The 22,198-nt window shown below is 46.1% G+C and overlaps 1 protein-coding gene across 4 annotated transcripts in view; it reads left to right on the forward strand.

Annotated features, from left to right (window-relative positions):
• Positions 1-22,198, forward strand: part of APP (amyloid beta precursor protein) — a 242,168-nt gene that overhangs the window by 70,834 nt on the left and 149,136 nt on the right. For all 4 annotated transcript variants that reach the window (XM_015424206.1, XM_015424208.1, XM_015424207.1 and 1 more), the window contains exon 2: positions 15,329-15,496. In XM_015424206.1, coding sequence (XP_015279692.1) covers positions 15,329-15,496 — 168 coding nt within the window. The remainder of the gene's footprint in view (positions 1-15,328; positions 15,497-22,198) is intronic.

Genomic DNA, 22,198 nt, shown 5'->3' on the forward strand with positions numbered 1-22,198 from the left:
TCTGGGCCTCATAACAAATGAGTTTGACACCCTTGATCTAATCCGTGCAAGTGTGGGGCCAACTACCAAGTGTACCCATGTGAGAGAATTCTCTCAACCCTTTCCCCTTCCGATCCTCTTGCATGCAGAGTTCTTTCTTAATGTTGCATGCAAGAGTTCTCAAATTTCCGTTTATCTTGTAGTTTTTCAAATCTGTCTCTTGATAGAGGTTTTGGGATGTCAACCACCATCTCTTCTGTTGAACAGTATGCCCTTCTTCCTATGAGGTGGAGGACATCTTGATAGGGTGATTCCCACTCTCCAATCAAGGGAGTCAATGAAGTCGAGGCATCTCAATGGTGCCACTATAGCACTGAAGTGTTATATTGGTTTTGAACTATAGTGCTCAACTTAGGACGTTAAAAAAAGTCTGAGGAAGATTGTGTGATGAAAAAGGGTGGGGGAAAACAGCACTGTTTGAAATTACCATAGCGCTTCGGAGATGGCTCGTTAATGGAAGGAAATTCACTGTATGAAAGCCCTATCCGTGTATTGCTTTACTTGAAATCGGGCCAACAACAAATAACATCCAGTTTAGAACGGTAATGTTAAAAGGTCATATATAGTCCCTGGGCTTCCTTGTAAACCGGGAGAAGTTCCACCTTACTCCTATCCAATCTATCGATTTCATTGGGGCATCCCCGAACACCACAGAAGGAAATGCATACTTGCTCCCTCCAAGGGCAAAAAAGTATGCTGGCCCTTGTAAAGACGTTGTTATCCAACAAATACCAGTCAGCCACACGCATTGAGAGATTCTTGGGCTACATGGCTTCGACCACCATGGTTGTCCCATATGCACGTTTACATATTAGACCATTACACAATTGGCTCGTAAGGAACTTTGATCCCAGTTCTAAGCCTCAATGGAAAAAATTATCAATCCTGAGAACCATAATAAGATCTCTGGTCTGGTGGTCTATCTCAAAGAACCTCAAAGGGGGTCCCTCTAGGTGTTCAATCCCATGACATACATTTATTTACAGACACTTCCCTCACTGGTGGGGGGGCCATTGTCAGGGACTAAAGTGAGGGGTGCTTGGACTAAGAAAAAGTCCAACCTTGACATTGAGGGCCATCAAACTTGCTCTCACTTCTTTTACAGAGTTCCCAGAGGACGACATGTTCTGGTAGCAATGGACAATGTCACAGCAAAGTTCTACCTGAACAAAGTTCTGCCTGAACAAACAGGGAGGCACGGCATCCCTCCACCTGTGCAGAGAGGCCACACTCATCTGGCAATGGGCAATAAGACATGGGGTGCAGCTGACAGCTGTTCATGTAGACAGTCTAGACAACGTCTTAGCAGACAGCCTGAGCAGGGACACAAACAAGAGTGGTCCATATCAGACTGCTTCCTGGCACCAGTTTTCAATGAATGGGGGGTTACTGAGGAAGACTTCTTTATATCAGCAGACAGCAACAACAACAACAAAACACACCACCTTTTCTGTTCCAGGGCAGCCAGAGGCAACGCAGGGGATGTCTTCCAGTGGTGATGGGATGGCCATCTTTTTTATGCTCCCCCCACACCACTTTGGTATCCTGCACAGAATAATTTTGAAGATAAGGGCACATCAAACATCATGCATCCTCCTGGCCTCCTACTGGTCCAGTGGTTCCAGTGTGGTTCCTCACACTGTGGAAGCTAGTCAGAGGTTGGTGCATAATGCTGCCCCCAAGGGATGATCTCCTTCATGGAGGCGCTGTTCCCCCCCCCACGCACCCCCAGTGACCACTGTTCCACGCCCAGAAGATGACAAAAAACCTCCAGGATCCCCGGCCAAACTGGCTTGGAGAAAACTAGCTTCCTGATCCCAAAGTGGCAATCAGCATTTCCCTGGGTGTGTAAGAATGGGCCACAAGAACTAAGCACTGATGCAACCCTACTTGCCATCCCTCTCAAGTTCACAGAATCAGCATTGCTGTCAGATGGCCATCTAGCCTCTGTTTAAAAACCTCCAAAGAAGGAGAGCCCATCACCTCCTGAGGAAGCCTGTTCTACTGAGGAACTGCTCTAACTGCCAGGAAGTTCTTCCTAATGTTTAGCCGAAAACTCTTCTGATTTAATTTCAACCTGTTGGTTCTGGTCCAGCCTTTTTGGGGCAACAGAAAACAACTCCACACCATCCTCTCTCTATATGACAGCCCTTCAAGTAGTTGAAGGTAATTATCCTATCACCTCTCAGTCGTTTCCTCTCCAGGCTAAACATATCCAGCTCCTTCAACCTTTCCTCATAGGACTTGGTCTCCAGACCCCTTACCATCTTCGTTGCTCTCCTCTGGTCACATTCCAACTTGTCTATATCCTTCTTAAATTGTGGTGCCCAAAACTGAACACAGGACTCTAGGTGAGGTCTAACCAGAGCAGAGTAAAGCGATACTATCATTTTGCGTGATCTGGACACTATACTTCTGTTGATACAGCCCAGAATGATATTTGCCTTTTTAGCTACTGCACTGCTGACTTATGTTCAGTGTATGGTCTACTAAGACTCCTAGATCCTTTTGCACATACTACTGACAAAATAAGTCTTCCCAATCCTATAAGTATACATTTGATGTTTCCTATCTAAATGCAGAACTTTACATTTATCCCCACTGAAATTCATTTTATTTGTTTTAGCCCAGTTTTCCAGCCTGTCAAGATCATCCTGTATCCTGACTCTGTCTTTGACCACATTTAATATCATCTAAATATCATATCAATTTAGTATCATCTGCAAATTTAATAAGCATTCCCTCTATCTATTCATCCAAATCATTTATAAAGATATTGAACAGGTCCCAGGATAGATCTTTGAGACACTCCACTTGTCACTTCTCTCCAAGAGGATTTGTCCTCCTCCGTGTTCTGAGCCTGGGACCCAGGGGAAAACATGGTTGTTGCAAGCTTTTGTACATAAATTGCTTTGTGTGCTGGTCAAGAACATGAGAAGGCACCATGACACAGACTGAAGAGTGTGTCTTTGTCTACAAAACTGGTCTTTCTCAGTAGTCAATATCAGCCTGCTATCTGGGAAGTCTAAGTTTAGAATCCCCAAAGGAAATCTGCTGGGTGAACTTGGTCAGGACACACACTCTCAGCCTAATCCACCTCACTGGCTTGTTGTTATTCCTCCTCTAAAATAGTTTCCATGGCTTTCCTACTGAGAAAGATTGGATCATGAGGGCATGAATACAGTGAAAGAGGGGAGGGAACCCAGTTGCACCCAGGAGAGCCCTGGCATAATGAGCCTAACAAAAACACACACATACTGTAGCAAAGAATACAAAAGCTCATACATTGAACAAAATTTTGTTGGTTGTAAAGGTGCCTAGTATTTCTCCCGTGTGATTGAGGCAGCCAAGCCAAGCAAGCTCTCTCTTCTTCCCTCCCTCTGTTGGGGATGGGGCTCAGCCAATGGAGGGGAAGAAAGGCTTGCGTTTGTCTTCTGTGTGATTGAGGTAGCCTGGCCAGGAAGCAAGCTCCAGCTCATTCCTTCCCTCCGCCTGGGAGGAGGAGGGGGAGGCGCCTCAGCCAGACCAGGGAACAGAAGCTTGCCTATCTATCTCTCCTGAGCGATTGAGAGAGTCTGGCAAAGCAAGCTACAACACAGCAGCAGAACTGGAAGAAGAAGCAGGAGACAGCCAGTTCCACTGTGGGTCTGACAGAAGCCTTCCGGGGGGCTGATCTGGCCCGCGGGCTGCATGTTTGATACCCTTGGCATAGAGTGTCAAATTATAGGGCCTGGGAGACCAAAGTTCAAATCTGTATCCTGCCATGGAAGATTGCTGGGTGAACTTGGATCAGTCACTCTATTTTAGCCTATGCTCCCTTGAAGTGAAAAAGATTAGGATAAAAATGTAGTAAGAAAGTAAGCGAGCAGTGCTGTTCAGCTCTACTCAGAAGTAATTCCTGTTTTTATTAAACTGGTGTTTACTCCTATATATGTGTATTCTTCGGATTAAACTCAAATTATAAAGAGAAGGAATGTCTTAACCATCAGTTTCCTTGTGGCAGATATGCCTTAATTCTGTATCTCACCAATATTTTTTGTCATTGAGTTTTATGTGTGAGATGCTAGTGACAAATGTACAGTACAGATAATTCATCCAGAACCTCCCAGTGATGGATAAATACTACCTTTCAGCCAGGGCCGGCCCGAGGTTGTCCTGCGCTCTAGGCGAGTGCAGATGCCAACCTCCCGGCGGGGCCTGGAGATGCCCCCCCCCGCAGCCAGGCAGGAGAGGCAGAGAAAGAAGGTGGCAGGGGGGAGGAGGAAAGTGTGTGGTGTGTGTGTGTGTGGGTGTCTGGGTCTGCGCGTCCCCGGCCCTCCTCCCCTCCCCGCCACCGCCGGGCAGGAGAGAAAGAAGAAGAAGAAGGCCGGCCGGGGAAGAGGAAAGCGCCGCGCCGGAGAAGGGGCCACTCCTGCCCCCCGCCCCGGTGGCAGGCCTTCCTCCCACGGCTGCTGCGGCTGCCACCACCACACGGGGCTCCTGAGGCGCCACGACTGGCGGCTGCCCCTTCGCTTTGGTGCCTGCCTGGACGCGCGCGCGCTCACTCCCCGGGGGGAGGCTGGAGACGCACCGGAGCGGAGGGCTGGCACGCGAGGCCTCTTAATAAGAGGTGAAGGGGCAGTCGCCAGTCCCGGTGCCTCAGGAGCCCTGTGTGGCGGCGGCCGCCGCAGCAGCCGGAGGAGGAAGGCCTGCCGGGGCTCACTCCCCAGGGGGAGGCTGGCACGCGAGGCCATGGGCGTGTGCCGGGAGCCAACGGCACCAGCCAGTCAGGGAGCCCGTGCGGAGACTGGTGGGGGGGGTGGTGGCAGAGAGAGGAGGAGGGCGGCAGAGGGACAACACGGGAGAGGATGAGGAGGGAGAGAGGCACACCTTGGGTTCTTCTGGAGAGGGCGGGGCCGGAGGCCAGAGCAGTAGCAGCCTCTCCTGCTCGTCCATGCCCTACTGGTTGCTCCGGGCACTCATCCAGCCGGGCAGGAGAGGCTGAGAAGGGCGGCGGGGGGGGGAGGGAGGAAAGCACCGCGCTCTGCCCACGCCACGCTGCGTCCTCCGGGCGGCAGAGCTCTTCCCAGCCCTGCTCCTCCCAGCTGCTGGCCAGGCTCGTGCACCCCTGCCTCTCCTCCTGCCCCTAACGGCCGGCTCACGCTCTAGGCGAAGGCCTAGTTCACCTAGCGGGCGAGCCGGCCCTGCTTTCAGCTTATAAATGATTGCTACCTTGGATGCGTTCTAGTGCAGTGATTCATAACTTGGGAATGGCAAACTTGTGTGATCTCAAGGTTCTCAGTTCCTTCAGAAAATGCTTTTGGGGGACAAAACTTTATTTTTGTTGTAGAAACTGATCTTACAGATAATACCATAAAACTGAACAAGTCTGATTCTGATTTAAGAAAGTAAATGAATGGTCACAACTTGGATGTCCTAGAATATCAACTATCCTGTGGCAGAATACTTTCAGGGCTCAATACTTTGGGGCTCAGAGACATCAAAATGACCGTCTTCAATCAAATAAATTCGGGTAGTTGGGTAAGACTTGGAGTTGCATAGCAGGAACTGCTAGAAAGATTTAATATTACATGGCAGGTTCTCATCAGGGAGTTTGGTATCCTTTCTCACTTTAAAATCTGATGATAAGAATCATGGTTATCATTTTAAAATTAAATTTCAATTCAGGCAGGTCCCTTTTAAATTCTAACTGCTGTCATGATATCGTCTCTGCTGAGTAATTCATTTCAGCAGCTGATGAAGGGGACTGTAGTCTGGGAAACCTTGTACTCAGAAATCTGTGTGTTCAGTGTACTACAAATTCAAAGTCTTGTTGTATGATAATCAGCCAAAGTCTAACATAGCTGTGAATGATTTTGCAATTATGAAGCATGGATCTGGTGCATATATGCAGATATAAAATCCAAAGGGTGGGCTGTTAAGGTCTCTTACAACTTGAAAACATTCCCCTCCCCCTAAATGATTGTTTGAGAAAACTTTTAAATACTGTGCGACTTAAATTTGATAGGGCTTCTGGAGGTGTTTTAAACGTTTTCTTGCACTGGGTCTGGCTTGTAAGTTTCCAGTTGATCATATTGGGTCTAGAAATGATATGCTGAATCATCTGCATTGATGTAACTTCTGACCTTTACATGAGGAGATTATTCATGAGACTCTAATGTTTCAGTTGCCTAATATTTTAATATCCTTCCTACAAATACTTGGAGCATCTTGCTTTCTTTTGGAAGCTGATACTCTGACATGCTGCTTGACATTCATTTCCACTGTATTTATGCCAAATGCATTGCACAGAAGTAGCCATGGTTGTTTTACATATCTGCTGACTTATCATTTCAAGCAAGTAGCTTTCTACTGTTTCACAGCTTTATTATTCTTACAAAGTATCTTGAGCTTTGAACAGGATTTAATATTAAGTTACCAAAGGCCTGTGTGGTAGATGGCAGCACTTTTGAGGAGATGTACAACCCGAAAACAAATGCAGCATCTTAAAAGATGCGAAAAATATGATCTCGTTTTTAATAACAAAAAAAAATTAAAGAATCATATATGAAAATTTCGTGTGTAACAATAATATTTAGGCTTTCAGTTCAAGTCACTTTGCTTATTACATTTACAAACTATTTGATAAGATATAGTCCTGTCCTACGTAATTGTTTCCTGCACCAAATGTGTTAACTTAAGAACATAAGAGAAGCCATGTTGGATCAGGCCAGTGGGCCATCTAGTCAAACATTCTGTGTCACACAGTGGCCAAAACCCAGGTGCCATCAGGAGGTCCACCAATGGAGCCAGAACTCCAGAAGCCCCCACACACTGTTGCCCCCCCAGCACCAAGAATACAGAACATCACTGCCCCAGACATAGTGTTCCCTGTATATCTTGTGGCTAATATATCTTGCGGCTGCTCAATATGTTTATCTAATCCCTTCTTGAAGCTGTCTGTGCTTGTAGCCATCACCACTTCCTGTGGCAATGAATTCTATGTGTTAATATTTTTTAAAAATCGTCGCTTCTCCAAGATAAAGAGCACTAACCTCTTTAACCTTTCATCATAGGGAAGGTGTTCCACCCCCTAAATCATTTTAGTTGTTCTTTTCAGCACCTTTTCCATTGCTATAATACCTTTCTTGAGGTGCAGTGACCAGAACTGCACACAACATTCCAAATGAGGCCACACCATACATTTGTACAGGGGCATCATGATACTGGTTGATTTGTTTTCAATCCCCTTTCTTAATAATTCCTAGTACAGTATTTGCCTTTTTTATTGCAGTCGTATGCTGAGTCAACATTTTCGGGGAGTTACCTACTATGACTCCAATATATTTCTCCTGCTGAGTTACCACCAGTTCGTATCCCATCACCGTATATTTTTAGTTAAGACTTTTTGCTTCAATGTGCATTACTTTGCACTTGCTGTCATGACATTGGGGTGCCCCTACAATGTCATCTGGCTAAGATATCATTTTTAAAAAGAGGAAATTAATTATACCCAATTGAAAAATATCCTTTTGGTAGCATAAATTTGGTCCTGGAACAAAATGAACTTGGGTTCTGGACTAGTAACTCTAATGTTTAAAAACACAATTTAAAAAATTTATTACAAAAATAGACAAAACATAAAAACGTATAAGTAGGGGAATAGAGTATACAGTGGGACAAAGGCAAAACAACAACTCTATCTAACTAATCTCTAGACACTGACCCTAAACGGCTTACAGCTCCAAGGCTCCAGCAGATGTCTTGAATAGCAGTCCTTCTAGCAGCAGATAATGCAGGAAAGTGGAAGTTCTGAAGAGAGTGAAGGTCCTTCTTCCAGTTTCACATCCTCTTCGCAAGTCTGCATCCATCAGCATGACGTTAGTGTCTCACTGTGTTTATTTATTTATTTATTTATTTCAACTTTCTATCCCGCTCACCCCCCTAAGGGGCTCTGAGCGGCTTACAATTCCAATTCTGAACAATCCTAATCTAGGGCCACATGTATGTCGGGAAGGTGAAATTCCTACCAGGCACCCTTGTTCTGTAGCAGATCTTTCTTCCTTGTGAGGGGACAGTCCAGCGGCGATCCTTCTTCGGTGCTGGTCTTCGTTGTTCCACCTCTCAGCTGTCGTAACTCCGCCTCCAGGCCACTTTGTGCTTCTGCGCATGCTCGTGGCAGCCTCTGTCCAAATCAGGCTCCGGCCTGCCGCGTCGCTCCTCCTCCGCATCTAGTTGGTCCGGCCTCCTTCATCCGTCGCCTCGTCTCGCCAGCTGCCATTTTTCTCTGCCGCCGCCACTCATTGTTCTCCATTCTCTGCCGTTGCCGCTACAACTGAGGTGGGTGCCCCCCTGCATTTTTCTCTGCTGCCACTCATTGTTCTCCGTTCTCCGCCGTCGCCGCTACAACTGAGGTGTAATAGCAGGTCCCCAATTTATCTACTTGCCCTTTAATGGGCTTTCGAACCACTGGGTCAACGGGAGCTAAGACCTAGGGCCAGGAGCTCACCCTGACCGTGGTGGGGGATCGAATAGTCGGAGCTGTTCGCCCACATGTTTTAAAGCAGGCTTCCCTTACTGCCTGCACCACCGCTCCCAATGTTGCATCATTCTGTATCCTCTGACTTCCTTACCCTTGCCCTATATACTAGCCCAGCTGTTACTTGCTAATTAAACAACCAATCAGCATGATCAACTACTTAATTTAGCTGATCTAAGTTGAGATCTAAATTACCAGCTGTCAAACTGACATTTGAGCTGTAATACTGTGTAGATGACCAACTGTCAAACAATTACTCTGACAGTACCCAGCTGCTAGCAATTCCACTGTAAGGTAACTTCATATAGGTTATTGAAGTAAAACACTTCAATATCTTAAGTAGCAATCCAGAAGATACTTATACATGGAGTTCTGATTTTCACATGACGACAGTGTAAGAATGAATGCAAACACATACACTGGGGAATGACTTTCGTGGCACTTGCCCACATTGAACCTTATTTGCTATGATGACGCCCACTCACCTAGCCTCGACAGAGCACTCTGGAGCACCACACAGTCCTCCCTGGTTCTCACTACCCTGAACAACTTAGTGTCATCCACAGACTTAGCCAATTCACTGCTTACTCCCAACTCCAAATCATCAATGAACAACTTAAAAAGCAGCAGACCTAGTACTGAGCCCTGTGGTACCCCACTGATTACCACCTTCCACTGTGAAAACTGCCCATTTATACTCACTCTATGTTTCCTTTTAATTAACTAGTTTTTAATCCACAGGAGGATTTGAGATTACTTAGGAGCCTTTGATGAAGAACTTTATTGAAAGCTTTCTGGAAGTCAAGGTAAACAAAATCTACTGGGTCACCCTTGTCCACATGTTTGTTCACCCCCTCAAATAACTCTAAAAAGCTGGTGAAACAAGATCTTCCCTTGCAGCATCTATGCTGGTTTTTCCTTAATAGCTTTTGTTCTTCAGTGTGCCTACTAATTCCATGTTTAATAACGGATTTCACCAATTTACCTGGTATTGACATTAGACTGACCGATCTGTGATTTCTCGGATTTCCTCTAGAACCTTTTTTAAAGATGGGTGTTATGTTAGCTACCTTTCAGTCCTCAGGAATGGAGACAGATTTTAGTGATAGATTGCATATTTTTGTCAGCAAATCCACAAGTTCACATTTGAGATCTTTCAGAGCTTTTAGATGTATGCCATGTGGGCCTGGTGGTTTATCAGTTTTTAATTTTCCATCAGTCGTAGGACTACCTCTCGTCACCTCAATCCAACTCAGTTCTTTCAGCACTTCTGAAATTGACGGTTCTGGAGTGGGCAAGCACCTCCCATCTTCCACAGTGTGCACCTATTGCCAGCCCGCCAGATTTATGGGGGTGTGGCAGGAGGTAGGAAGAACCTGTAGAGTTCCCTTTGGCCCCTAGGCAGCTCTTAAAGGGACAGGCGCAGAGTCCACAAACAGCTAAGCAGGCACAGCTCTTAAAGGGACAGGCACTGAGTACACACACAGCTAGCAATCTCCCTTCGCGGACGCTGCAGCCTTTACCCGCCATCCGTCGTGAGTTGCAAGATGGGCTCTTGGTCTCCTTTGCCATCTGTGCCTGCTTTTTGCATGGCAGCAAACGAACTTCTCTGCCAGCCAGGCCTTCAGTCCTGTACCATTCCCCTCCTGTGCCTTAAAAATCCCCGCTTCTTTGTTGTCCCATCAGAGAAGTGGAGACCAGCATCCTTCCACTCCAGGCCACTCTTGGGAGCATCATGAAAAGAGAGACTCTAGCAGCTGGGTGGCCTGCCTGTTTCCTGAGCAAGCTCCCCCTCTCCCGGTTGGGACTGGCTCCGCACTTGGCCAGGTGGGGCTGCCAAGCCATGCTCCCAGCGAGGGGCGTCCCAGGGCCTTGCTCACCTGACTTCCCGGTTGGAGGTGCGCCGCCAGCTGCTGGGAGCAGAGATCTGCCAGGGCACCCCGCCAAGAAAGGAGCAGCCACCCCCACAAGTTGTCTGTGAAGAACTCCTCCAAGCAGAGATAGATTGGGGGGGCAGAGTCCTGGGGGTGCTCCAGTGCCTCCTCCTCCTCCCAAGCGCAGGGGGGGCGACTTACGATGACTGGGGCATCCAGCAGGAGGCTATAGCAGCGGAGGAAGTGGCTGATGCTGGCCACCAGGCCCTTCTGATCCTCCAGGGAGAAGCCCCGCATGGTCATGGGGCTGGGGGGGCAGCAGCTGGGGCCCTAGGTGGGAGAACTCCAGCCCCCCCCCCAGGGCCCCAGCACCAAGCAAGGAAAGGCCGGCACAATGGCCTCGCATCAACCGCCTCAGCGCAACTGCAGGGGGCGGGTGACAAAGGCACCTAGTGGCGCCCTGCCTCCACCACTACATCATATATTAAAATGCTGCTCACATGAGAAAAACCCAGGGCGCCAATGGCGTGGCGTCAACGGCCTCAGTGGGGTGGTGACAGAACGGAGCAGGGCTTTTGATGGGGGGGAAGGGAAGGGAAGGGGCGGCAGTCCACCGCAGCGCCCTTCTACGTTCGGGCCCATAGGCCTTTATCTGCCTTATCACCTCTTATGAAAGCACCCTCACTGAGCAAGACCTCTTGCAAGCTGAAGCCATCACTATTCCAACAAGAAAGAAACATGGTAGGGGATCCAAGAAGCCAATGTGGATGAACAGAGAACTGTGTGATGTGCTAAGGGAGAAAAAGGAAATGTTCAAGAAATGGAGACAAGGACATACCTCTAAAGAACAGAGTATCTGTGGGTTGCTAGGCACTGTAGGCCAGCCATCAGAGAGGCCAAAGCTCACAGTGAGCTAAAGCTGGCCAGGGAGGCTTGTTACAACAAGGAAATCTTCAAACGCAAGATAAAAAAGGCAATGAGCCCACTGTTGGGTGAAAATTGAGGAACACTGATCTGACAGAGGACAGGGAGAAAGCAGAAGGGCGTAATGCCGATCATGCTTCAGTTTTGTTTTTTTCCCTGAAGAAAAGAACAGGCTCATCTAGAGATGGTAGTAGTCAAGGCACGGCGCCCAGGCTGCTGGTTGACATGGACAGAGAGGTAGTTGAGAAGCCCCTGAGACAGATGAGCCCCTGAGCACCCAAGAGTGCTCAAAGAACCTTCTAGAGAGCTTGCAGAGCCTTTATCAATCATCTTCCAGACTTGGAGGATGGGAGGCATGCCACAAGACGGTAGATGCTATCCCAATTTTCAAAAAAGGGAGGAGGAATGACCCAGGAAACTACAGGCCAGTATGACCTCTGTCCCAGGGAAGATATTGGAGCAGATTTTCAAGAGATCGATCTGTAAGCATCTAAAGGACAACTTGGTGATCCAGGGAAGTCAGCATGGATTTGTCCCCAACAAATTTCATACAACTTCATAGAAAGCACACGAGGCTGTGTAATATGTATTTAAATCACACTGGAAGAAATTATTATGTGTTTAGATGTTGAAAGGCTGCATATAAATCCACTCTGTGGGTTGCTTGCAAACTAAATTGGCAACTTCCACTAATTCCTCATTATTGTTGCGACTTCCCTGGTGTCATTCTTCAGGATTCTCTATTCCAAAGGATTAGGAGCTGAATTTCATGGAAATCAGTCAGGTTTGTGTGTGTTGTATTCTGCCATTGTAGTCTGTATCTAACCCATTGTAATGGGCATTAAGTCTACCGAAATCCTTTGTTAGACAGTTAAGTTGTCAACTTAATGTCAGCCTAGCATAACAAATGACTTCCAGAGAGGAATAGTAATGTTGTGATGGAGACCACTTGTAGCTGGAAGAATGTTGTATCTCAAGAACTTCAAAGCTAATTACTAGTTTTTCTGTGCTACAATTCTCTGGTGCAATAAGGAGAGAAATGTGAGTAGCCTTCATGGGAGCTTCTTTCTGTCAGAATTCTATTGGAAACTATGGCCCCTTTCGCTTTACCATTCTAAAGTGGATGTTATCCGTTGTTGGGCCAATGCTGAGTAAAGTGATACAGGGATGGGAGTTTCATAGAACACATTTCATCCCATCAATGAGCTATTTCTGAAGTGTTCTCACCATTTCAAACAATGCAAGCCCCAACTTGCGCCGAGTGTGCGCTGGCATGAGGGGGCTGATTTGCCTCCTCGTGAGGCAGGTAGAGACGTTTTCCCTGAAGAAAAGAACAGGCTCATCTAGAGATGGTAGTAGTCAAGGCATGGCGCCCAGGCTGCTGGTTGACATGGACAGAGAGGTAGTTGAGAAGCCCCTGAGCCAGATGAGCCCCTGAGCACCCAAGAGTGCTCAAAGAACCTTCTAGAGAGCTTGCAGAGCCTTTATCAATCATCTTCCAGACTTGGAGGATGAGAGGCATGCCACAAGACGGTAGATGCTATCCCAATTTTCAAAAAAGGGAGGAGGAATGACCCAGGAAACTACAGGCCAGTATGACCTCTGTCCCAGGGAAGATATTGGAGCAGATTTTCAAGGGATCGATCTGTAAGCATCTAAAGGACAACTTGGTGATCCAGGGAAGTCAGCATGGATTTGTCTCCAACAAATTTCATACAACTTCATAGAAAGCACATGAGGCTGTGTAATATGTATTTAAATCACACTGGAAGAAATTATTATGTGTTTAGATGTTGAAAGGCTGCATATAAATCCACTCTGTGGGTTGCTTGCAAACTAAATTGGCAACTTCCACTAATTCCTCATTATTGTTGCGACTTCCCTGGTGTCATTCTTCAGGATTCTCTATTCCAAAGGATTAGGAGCTGAATTTCATGGAAATCAGTCAGGTTTGTGTGTGTTGTATTCTGCCATTGTAGTCTGTATCTAACCCATTGTAATGGGCATTAAGTCTACCAAAATCCTTTGTTAGACAGTTAAGTTGTCAACTTAATGTCAGCCTAGCATAACAAATGACTTCCAGAGAGGAATACTAATGTTGTGATGGAGACCACTTGTAGCTGGAAGAATGTTGTATCTCAAGAGCTTCAAAGCTAATTACTAGTTTTTCTGTGCTACAATTCTCTGGTGCAATACGGAGAGAAATGGGAGTAGCCTTCATGGGAGCTTCTTTCTGTCAGAATTCTATTGGAAACTATAGCCCCTTTCGCTTTACCATTCTAAAGTGGATGTTATCCGTTGTTGGGCCAATGCTGAGTAAAGCGATACAGGGATGGGAGTTTCATACAACACATTTCATCCCATTAATGAGCCATTTCTGAAGTGTTCGGGCCATTTCAAACAATGCAAGCCCCAACTCGCGCCGAGCGTGCGCTGGCATGAGGGGGCTGATTTGCCTCCTCGTGAGGCAGGTAGAGACGGCGGCGGCACTGCACTTCAAGCAGCGCCAGGCGGAGGGCGGAGCCAGCCTATTTAGGCTCGGCTCCCGCCCTCTGCCTTAGCAGTCCTCTTGCGTGCTCGGCCCACCTTCCCGCCCTATTTTAGTGCAGGTTTCAACCAGTTGCCTTTTACTGGGGGCCAGGTAGGAATTTTTCACCCCGTTTTCAGTTTTGATGATGGTGGTCTGGGGAAATTGGCTTGGGGGGCCGTGTTGTTAAATAGGATGGTCACTTTGTGGTAGGTGGGGTAGCGCGATTAGGAAGTGGGAAATGGTGAGCACCTGGGCATTGTTATAAAGGAATTAAAGGGTCCTTCAAGAACGGCTTTCGGGCCTTTGTGGCTCAAGGCTGGGAAGGTGTGATCTTTCTTATAACAGTCTGGCCCAACCTATCTTAGCAGGCCTTGTGGCTTCTGGGGTGGGGTGGGGCCAGGGGTTCTCCTAAATATGCCAAGCTGCTGGTCGAGAGCTACATTGGGCGGCTTAATATCAGGGCAGGGGCATCGCCCAGAAGGAAATGAAGGTGGTCAGGAGTTTGACACCTGTCATATTCCTCAATACATTTTAGCAGCCCCTTGCCAGTTGTTTGTTTATAAATAGTTAATAAAGTGGCCCTTGTTAAAACCATATTGGTGTCCGTCTCTTCATTCCGATTTGGGGGGGGCAGTGCTGATTTTTCCTTCCTGCCCTTTTTTGCCGCACAGTCTTTCTTGTGGACTTTAGACAAAATTATTAGATGTTGAGGGTTATAGCGCTAGACCAAAATAGCTGGAAGGTATCTTCGTGGTCCCATCACAGCACTGGAGTGCTATTTTAGTCTAGCGCTATAGCACTCAACTTAGAATGATATAAAAAGATGCAAGAAAGACTGTGAGATGAAAAAGGGTGGGAGGAAGTGGCACCGTTGGAAGCACTGCAGACATTTTAAACAGCAGACTGCAGCAATTCAGAGGTGCAAAGAAAAGGTGAAAATGAAAGAAAGCAGTGTGCTTTAAAAATGGCTCAACCTTTCTTCATTAACCGGGCACCAGAGGCTTTCTTTGAAAAGGTAAATAAAATCTGTTAGCAGCTGGTTGCTAAAACAGTTGTGTTTGAAATGACACAAAAAATCTGTTAGCTAGTGGCTACTAAAATGGATTGCAAAGGCTGTTTGAAAGGGGCTGTTGTGTCTGTTGCCCTCTTGTATGTCCACATGACTAGTCTCCTGCTTTTTGGAACATCAGAACAGCTGGTGCTTGTATACTGAATGAGTGGGCAGTCATTCTCTGTTTGTCACTTCACAAGTGGCCTGTTGACAGCATACTGTGATCAATATGATTAAATATACTGAAATTTTTGTTAGGTCAGGGGTCTGAGTGGATGAAGTAATTATTATTTTTGTCTTTGATTGTTTATGCATTCTGAGCACTTTCTTTTCACTGTTGCTATTTTAAATTGTCATTGCAATAATGCATTAATGTCGTCTGTTTCTTACAGGTGCCAACTGATGGAAATGCTGGACTGCTGGCAGAGCCTCAAGTGGCCATGTTTTGTGGCAAACTGAATATGCACATGAATGTTCAGAATGGAAAATGGGAATCTGACCCTTCTGGCACCAAGACCTGTATTGGGACGAAAGAAGGGATTTTGCAGTATTGCCAGCAAGTAAGTGTCTAATTCAACATACAGATAGATTATTTTTTTTTCTAAATTATGTGGATAATATTCTATTTTTAAAGAGGAATCATCAATATATTACGTCCCCTCCATGACCTTGTCCTTCCATTTGGTTAGAGGAGGATTTTGCTAGTTTCAAGGTATGGTCAGTGGGTTCTACCTGAAATTAACATGAGGCATTCAGATGGCTGGAGTAAAAAGGGGTTGATTGATTGTTTTTACATAGCTGTTCTGAAGGTGTGCTTTTTTAAAAACTGGTTTCTAACATGTTAATATGAATGTAATGGAGGTTTGGTACTCCATGACAGAAGTGGTCGAAAAGAAATGTTTGTCTTGGCTTTCTGCAGTATATGAGTCTTGTGTAGCAAGTTAAGAGGGGAAAAAATAATTATTGCACACCCACCTATGCCATAAGAGGCAAGGTTGGTCCTTGCAGTTAATCATGAATGGCTAGTGTCAGCTGCCCTCACGTTTCTTAGTTAGCTTTCAACAAGGACATTGGTTTCCTAAAACGTAGGCTGATTTGTAGTGGACTCCTGGAAAACAGCGGAGCTGCGGTGGCTCAAGTGGTTAAGACGCTGAACTGCAGGCTGTGGAAGGTCGGTAGTTTCTTAGTGGAAGGTCGGTAGTTCAGCAGTTCGAGACCCAGGTGCCGCATGATGGAGTGAGCTCCCATCTCTAGTTCCAGCTCCTGCCGACCTAGCAGTTCGAAAGCAAGAAATAGCAAGTAGATAAATAGGTACCACTTCGGTGGGAAGGTAACAGCGTTCCGTGCGCATTGGTGTTTAGTCATGCCGGCCACATGACCACGGAAATGTCTTCGGACAGCGCTGGCTCTTCGGCTTTGAAACGGAGATGATCACCGCAACCCTAGAGTCGGATTTGACTGGCTTTCGAGCAAGGGAACCTTTACCTTTTTACCTGGAAAACAATAATTCTAATTTTTGCAGTTCCTGCCTTATTCCATACCTTGTCTGTTACAAACAGCCAAGCCTCTCTAGCCCGGTGTTTAGCCAACTTTCTGTTTCTATGAAACTTTTTACAGTTTCACCTGTACCAATTGATGCTCATCAGGAATTTGTTCATCAGGAATTGCTATAGCACTGAGTTTGAGAACGTGGTTTTTAAAAATGTGGTATACCAAATGTATAGAATTTCCAATTTGGTCCTAAAAAGTAGGTTTTGCAGTCTTCCCTGACTGCAAAGCTTGAAAGAGCAATCACTAACATTCAGTTTAGCAGTGATCAAAAGACATAACTGCTTTAGCCAACTGTGAAATTATTTACCCTCACAGATTTCTGTGAAAAGATTTATGTCATACCTACACAGAAATGTTTGTGTAGCCATTAAAGTACGCAGATAACTAGAGGAATAGTTCAAAGAGAGAATAATATTTGTTTCATGCAGTTCTTTACATCTTTATTTCCTGTCCCTTTGGACTTTGCCTTTTCATTTTGCTTTGCCTTTTCATTTTTTGTTTCATTGTGCTTTAAATGTTTTACTTTCAGAAGACATGATAGAGACTAAGGAAAATATAGGTTTTGAACATGTAATGACCACATACTCAACAGTGATTTAATTATATTTTAAATAAAACAAAAAATAAATGATTATTATAAAATGAAAGAAATGTCTGCTGATGCTTTCTTGTGCAGATTCCAGATATCACCAAACATCGATTAAAAAACTGAAGGTGAAAGTTAAGTCAACACAAATGTAAAGTTTCTGGTTCATAGTATTAAATTTAATGATTCAGTGCTTGATTTTTTTTAAAAAAAATCACATTTAGAGGAGGTTTTGTAGAAGAGAAGATTTGAGATGGTCATTGTTTGCAGTCTCAGAAGGGTTGAATGGCACTGTGGTAGGCATTTTGGCTGCAGCAGACAAACAATAAACCACAAATTATCTTGTGGTTTCTGCCGCAAGAAAATAGATAATGGTTAAGACTACTGCTTTCTGGAGAGGCTGTTTCATAACTCTGCTTAAACCCGGCAAGTAACTGTCTTATTTTGTGCCTGGTTCATATGTTTTATGTTTTTTTCTCATTGTAAAGCTGTGAAACCATTTCTATTTTTAAATGGGAGTTGGATTGAATCACGTGAAGATGAGTGAATTCTGAATGGCAAAATTTGGAGAATTTTCTAGCTGTATGAACACACTTTAGGAAGATAACCACTTTTGAGGTGAATATACTTTAATGTAGAAAGAATGTACAGTGTAGCTTTTCCTGGAGAATATAGAGGTAGAATATTGAAACTCACAGGTACTTACTATGGGGTTGCTAAAGAGAAATGGAGAACAGACATAATCAAAACAGCCAATCACAATAGTAGCAATGAGGCAACTTGTTCCTTCTGCTTTCATTTAGGTTCCTATTATTTCTTGATTCACCACGTGTGCTTTGCAGAGTGATGCATTTCTTTCTTCTTTTTGTTGTTTTCACTCTGCCAGCTACCTAGCTAGGAGGACTGCACTGCAGACCAGATTTTGGGGTGGGGGTGGAGGGATTTGTGCAAGTTTTTCAAATTCTTGTTAGCAGGAAGGAAATAGAACTTCAAAACAGAGGAGTTTAAGTACAGTTTCAGACTAAAGGGTGTATTTCCTCCAAGTTCTTGATTAGAAGAAGAAAAGGAGGAGGAGGTCAGATTTATACCCCACCCTTCACTACCCAAAGGAGTCTCAGAGTGGCTTACAATCTCCTTTCCCTTTCCCTCCTTACAACAGAGACACCCTGTGAGGTAGGTGGGGCTGAGAGAGCTCTTTTGAGAACTGCTCATGAGAGAATAGCTCTGAGAGAACTTGCAACTGACCCAAGGTCACACAAGCAGCTGCATGTGGAGGAGTGGGGAATCAAACCTAGAGATGTAAAATTTCTGGAAATTTTGAAGCTCGGAAAAAAACCTGAGTTTTTTCCCTTTTTTAACAGAAATTTTTGGAAAAATTGAAAAAAAATTGCTACATTAGCACTTCTTACTACATTAATAATAATACTACATTATTAAACTTCAGTATATTGTAACATACTTGTAAAGAAATAAACTTTAATAAAAGGTTTCCACATGGACTCTGGCACAGTTCTTAAAAAACAATTACTACAGTCAGAGGTCATTTCGGGGGGGGACGTGGGGGAACACAGTTCCCCTGGGTGAGGTGCAGGGGGGCGGGGCACATGATGAAGCTCCACCCCCTGCTTCTGGCCGCCCCACTTCCAGCCCTCATTCAGCCAGGAGGAGGCAGGAGAAGAGGAAGGGTAAGTTGTTTCCTCCCCACCTCTCCTCACCCCTGCGTGCCTGGGGCCAGGGAGGGCCTTGGCGGGGCTTCCTCGCACTCCCGCTGGCCTTGCAGGTCCACCGCTGGGCCCCTGATGTCAGGGGGTGTGGCATATGCTAATGAGTTATGCTAATGAGTTCCCCTAGCTCTTTTTTTACGAAATGAACCCTGACTACAGTTAAACAGTCAAAACAGAGAATCAATACCGAAGCAATCCAAGCACTCAGATGTTCAGCAGCACAACCTACTGGTGAGGTTGGTTATATAAGCGAGTGAGTGTGAGTAGAAGCGATTGAGTGTGGCGTGTCACTCATTTCGCATTTCCCTGAAAGTTGTTCACTGTAGATTTTAGATCAACTGAAAAAGTCTGAAAGCAGAGTAGTTTAGCTTCCTGCATTTCTGCAGTTGTGTATTCAGTATATTTTAATATTCATTTTAACTTACAGCGGTTGTGTAAATTGAAATATAGCTTGTTCATAGTTCTTATTTATTAAAAATGTTTCAAATGTAAATAGATTTCCTACCTCCAAATCCTATCTGCTGTTGAATAGCTGAGGAGTACTGGAAGTCTGTAGCAGAATGAATGGTGAGTTGGATTCCAGGAACTCTGTTGGTGTACTTGTAGGCCAGCTCACAATGGCCTGTAATGATCACAACAGAAAACACAACTAGGCTGAAGGTACACAAAATAAAGTAAAATACAACACCTGTCAGTGTCTGCTTGAAGCAAAAGAACTGCAAGATATCAAGATGGAGGACTGGAAAATAATTCCAAGCACGTCTAACACATTCTTTTTGGATATAGTAAGCAAACAAGGAGAGGGTTGTACCTGCATAATGGAATATATAATAAAAGGGATTTGGGGTGGCCACCATCCTATGGGGTAGCGAGAAAAAATGCGCTCCCTCAGCTGTCGGCTGCCACTCAGGGCAACTGGTGTGCCATTGGCTGGGTGGCTGGGGAGGAAGGGACGATCCTCGCCGCCTTGGATCGCGAGCAGTGGAGAGACGGATGAGGCCGCGGTGGTGACAGGTGCCCAGGCGGCCTCGTTGCGCTTCCCTCGTCTGCCGCAGCCAAGGACAGGTACGCAGTGATTCCTTATTTGGGAGGGGTTCCCTCGGGTGGCCCTGTCTGTGCTCGGGGTGGGGAGAGGCGGCCATGCTAAGCTTCCCTTGCCCGGCGCAGCCTGGGCCGGGAAAGCTGCGCGCCCTTCTTGGGGGGGCCTCAGCTGCCCACGGCTGCACTTGGGGAGGGGGGAGGCAGCTGTGCTGTGCTTCCCTCACCCACTGCGGCCTGAGCCAGGGAGTCTTTGGGCCCTGCTTGGGGGGGCTTTCCTTTGCTGGCCCCGGCTGTGCTCGGGGAGGGGAGAAGCGGCTGTGCCGCACTTCCTCTGCCCGACGCGGGGAAAGACCTTTGAGGTGGCGGAGCGGGAGCGGCTGCCCAGAGGCCCCTTGCCCCCTCCTCACCTGCACGTCGAGGCAAGCGAGCCAGGAAGGGGCCGGGAAGTGCTTTGGCCGCTCCGGGCCAGAGCGGCAGCTTCGTGGGAGAGGCGGGCTGCTTGGCAGGACTGGTGCTTTTGTCTCGGCCTTGGGCCACCGAGGTGGCGGGGGCGCCGTGGTGTTCGGGGCGGCCTTGCGCCACCACCGTGGTCCACCCAGGCAGCCCGACACGAGGGCTCTGCGCCGGATGGGAGGAACCAGGAGGGCCCAGTAAGTGGGGGAGCCAGGTCACGGGCCTTGGCCCATGGTGCAGGGGGCCCGAGGCGCCGCCCTTTAAGGTCAGGTGGCTTGGTCCGCCAGGCCCTTGACAACATCGGCGGGAGCCAGACCAAGCACCTTCGACAGCCAGGATGGGTGGGGACGGGGCCCCGCAGCCAGGCACCCGAGCTTGTGCCCCTCCGCGGCATGGGACAAGCCCCGGTGGCTTAGCCCGCCAGGGCCTCGATTCAGTGGTGCTGGCGGGGGGAGGACTAAGGCCAGACGGCTCATGTCCCAATGAACACCCTAGCATCCGTTGTCTTCACTCCCACAACGGGCGTTCTTCCTAGTAATCTAATATTACAGGAGCAATCCCCAACCACCAAAGAAAAAACATTGGGAATTCAAGAAGGAAAAAAGGACGGCGGACTGTTTAAGGTGGACTGCTACAGCAGGTTAAATGTCATTCAAAATGGAATTTAATGGGAATTAATGATATAAAACCTAAGAGAAATTTAAAATTAAATGTTAAGGGAAATATATACTACAAGGTAGTTATTACTTAGTATTTTGGAATGCTCAAAACCTTGTAATATGATTTTAGGTATTTCAGTATTGCTGTAACAGTGAAAATGATGGCTAATGATATCTAAGAAGACAAAATTTGAGTGAAATTAGTATTAAAATTAAATGTCAAAGAAATACTAGTCATAAGGCATTTGTATATTAAATGTAAAATTAAATGTTAAGATAAATACATATTTCAAGGTAGTTATTACCTAGTATTTTGGAAAGCTCAAAACCTTGTAATGTGGTTTTAAGATAATTCGATATTGCTGTAACAGTGTAAAGGATGGCTAATGATATCCAAGAAGACAAAATTTGAGTGAAATTAGTATTAAAATTAAGTGTCAAATATTAGTCATTAGTAAAGATGTGAAGGCCCGGAAAAAAACCGGAAAAATTCGTGAAAAATTGAAAAAAGAATAGGAAATTTTTGTTTTTATTATGGAATGTTTTATTTTAACATGATGAATAAAATATTTTAAGAAAAGGTGTTCAAATATTTTCCAAATCATTTCATTCATATATATATATATCTCCCTTATTATAATTGAACAGCAACGTTCTATATTGCAACGTTCTAAATTTGGCCCCTTTAGTGTTTGGCCGGAAGAACTGTCACTCAGAAGACGCTGGCTGGGTTGACTGGCTGCTTTGTGCAGTCCCGCCCAGCGTTTCAAGGTCTTTTGCATGTGGAAGCTGATTGGACTTCACTCCACACCTCAAACTCCCCCCCCCACCGCAAGGCAGTTGGAATTTTCAGTTGCATATGGGAACTACTGTATTCTGAGGTAACATATCTCCTCACTAACAACACATCACTTAACATACCTCATATTGTAGTTGTGCGGATCATACGGGGGAGAGGAGAATGATGTCAGCTGCTTCGGTTCCCACTGCAGGGAAAGACTGCCCTTTCCCTAGGCAGAGGCTGTGGGGGTGTGGAGATGTAAAACTTAAGACAGACAGGAAGATAAAGGTTGGCTGATGGTTGCCTGGAAAGGACATAGGGTTGCCAACTCCAGGTTGGAAACTTCCAGGATATTTTAGGAATGAAGCCTGCTGAAGGTGGGGTCTGAGGAGGAGGAGGAAGAGGGGGACCTCAGACAGATACAATGCCATACTGCCCACACTCCAGACAAGCTGTTGCCAGTCTCC

The sequence above is a fragment of the Gekko japonicus genome, unplaced genomic scaffold (assembly GCF_001447785.1).
Source record: "Gekko japonicus isolate JY-2015 unplaced genomic scaffold, Gekko_japonicus_V1.1 scaffold1418, whole genome shotgun sequence".
Classification (NCBI taxonomy): Eukaryota; Metazoa; Chordata; class Lepidosauria; order Squamata; family Gekkonidae; genus Gekko; species Gekko japonicus.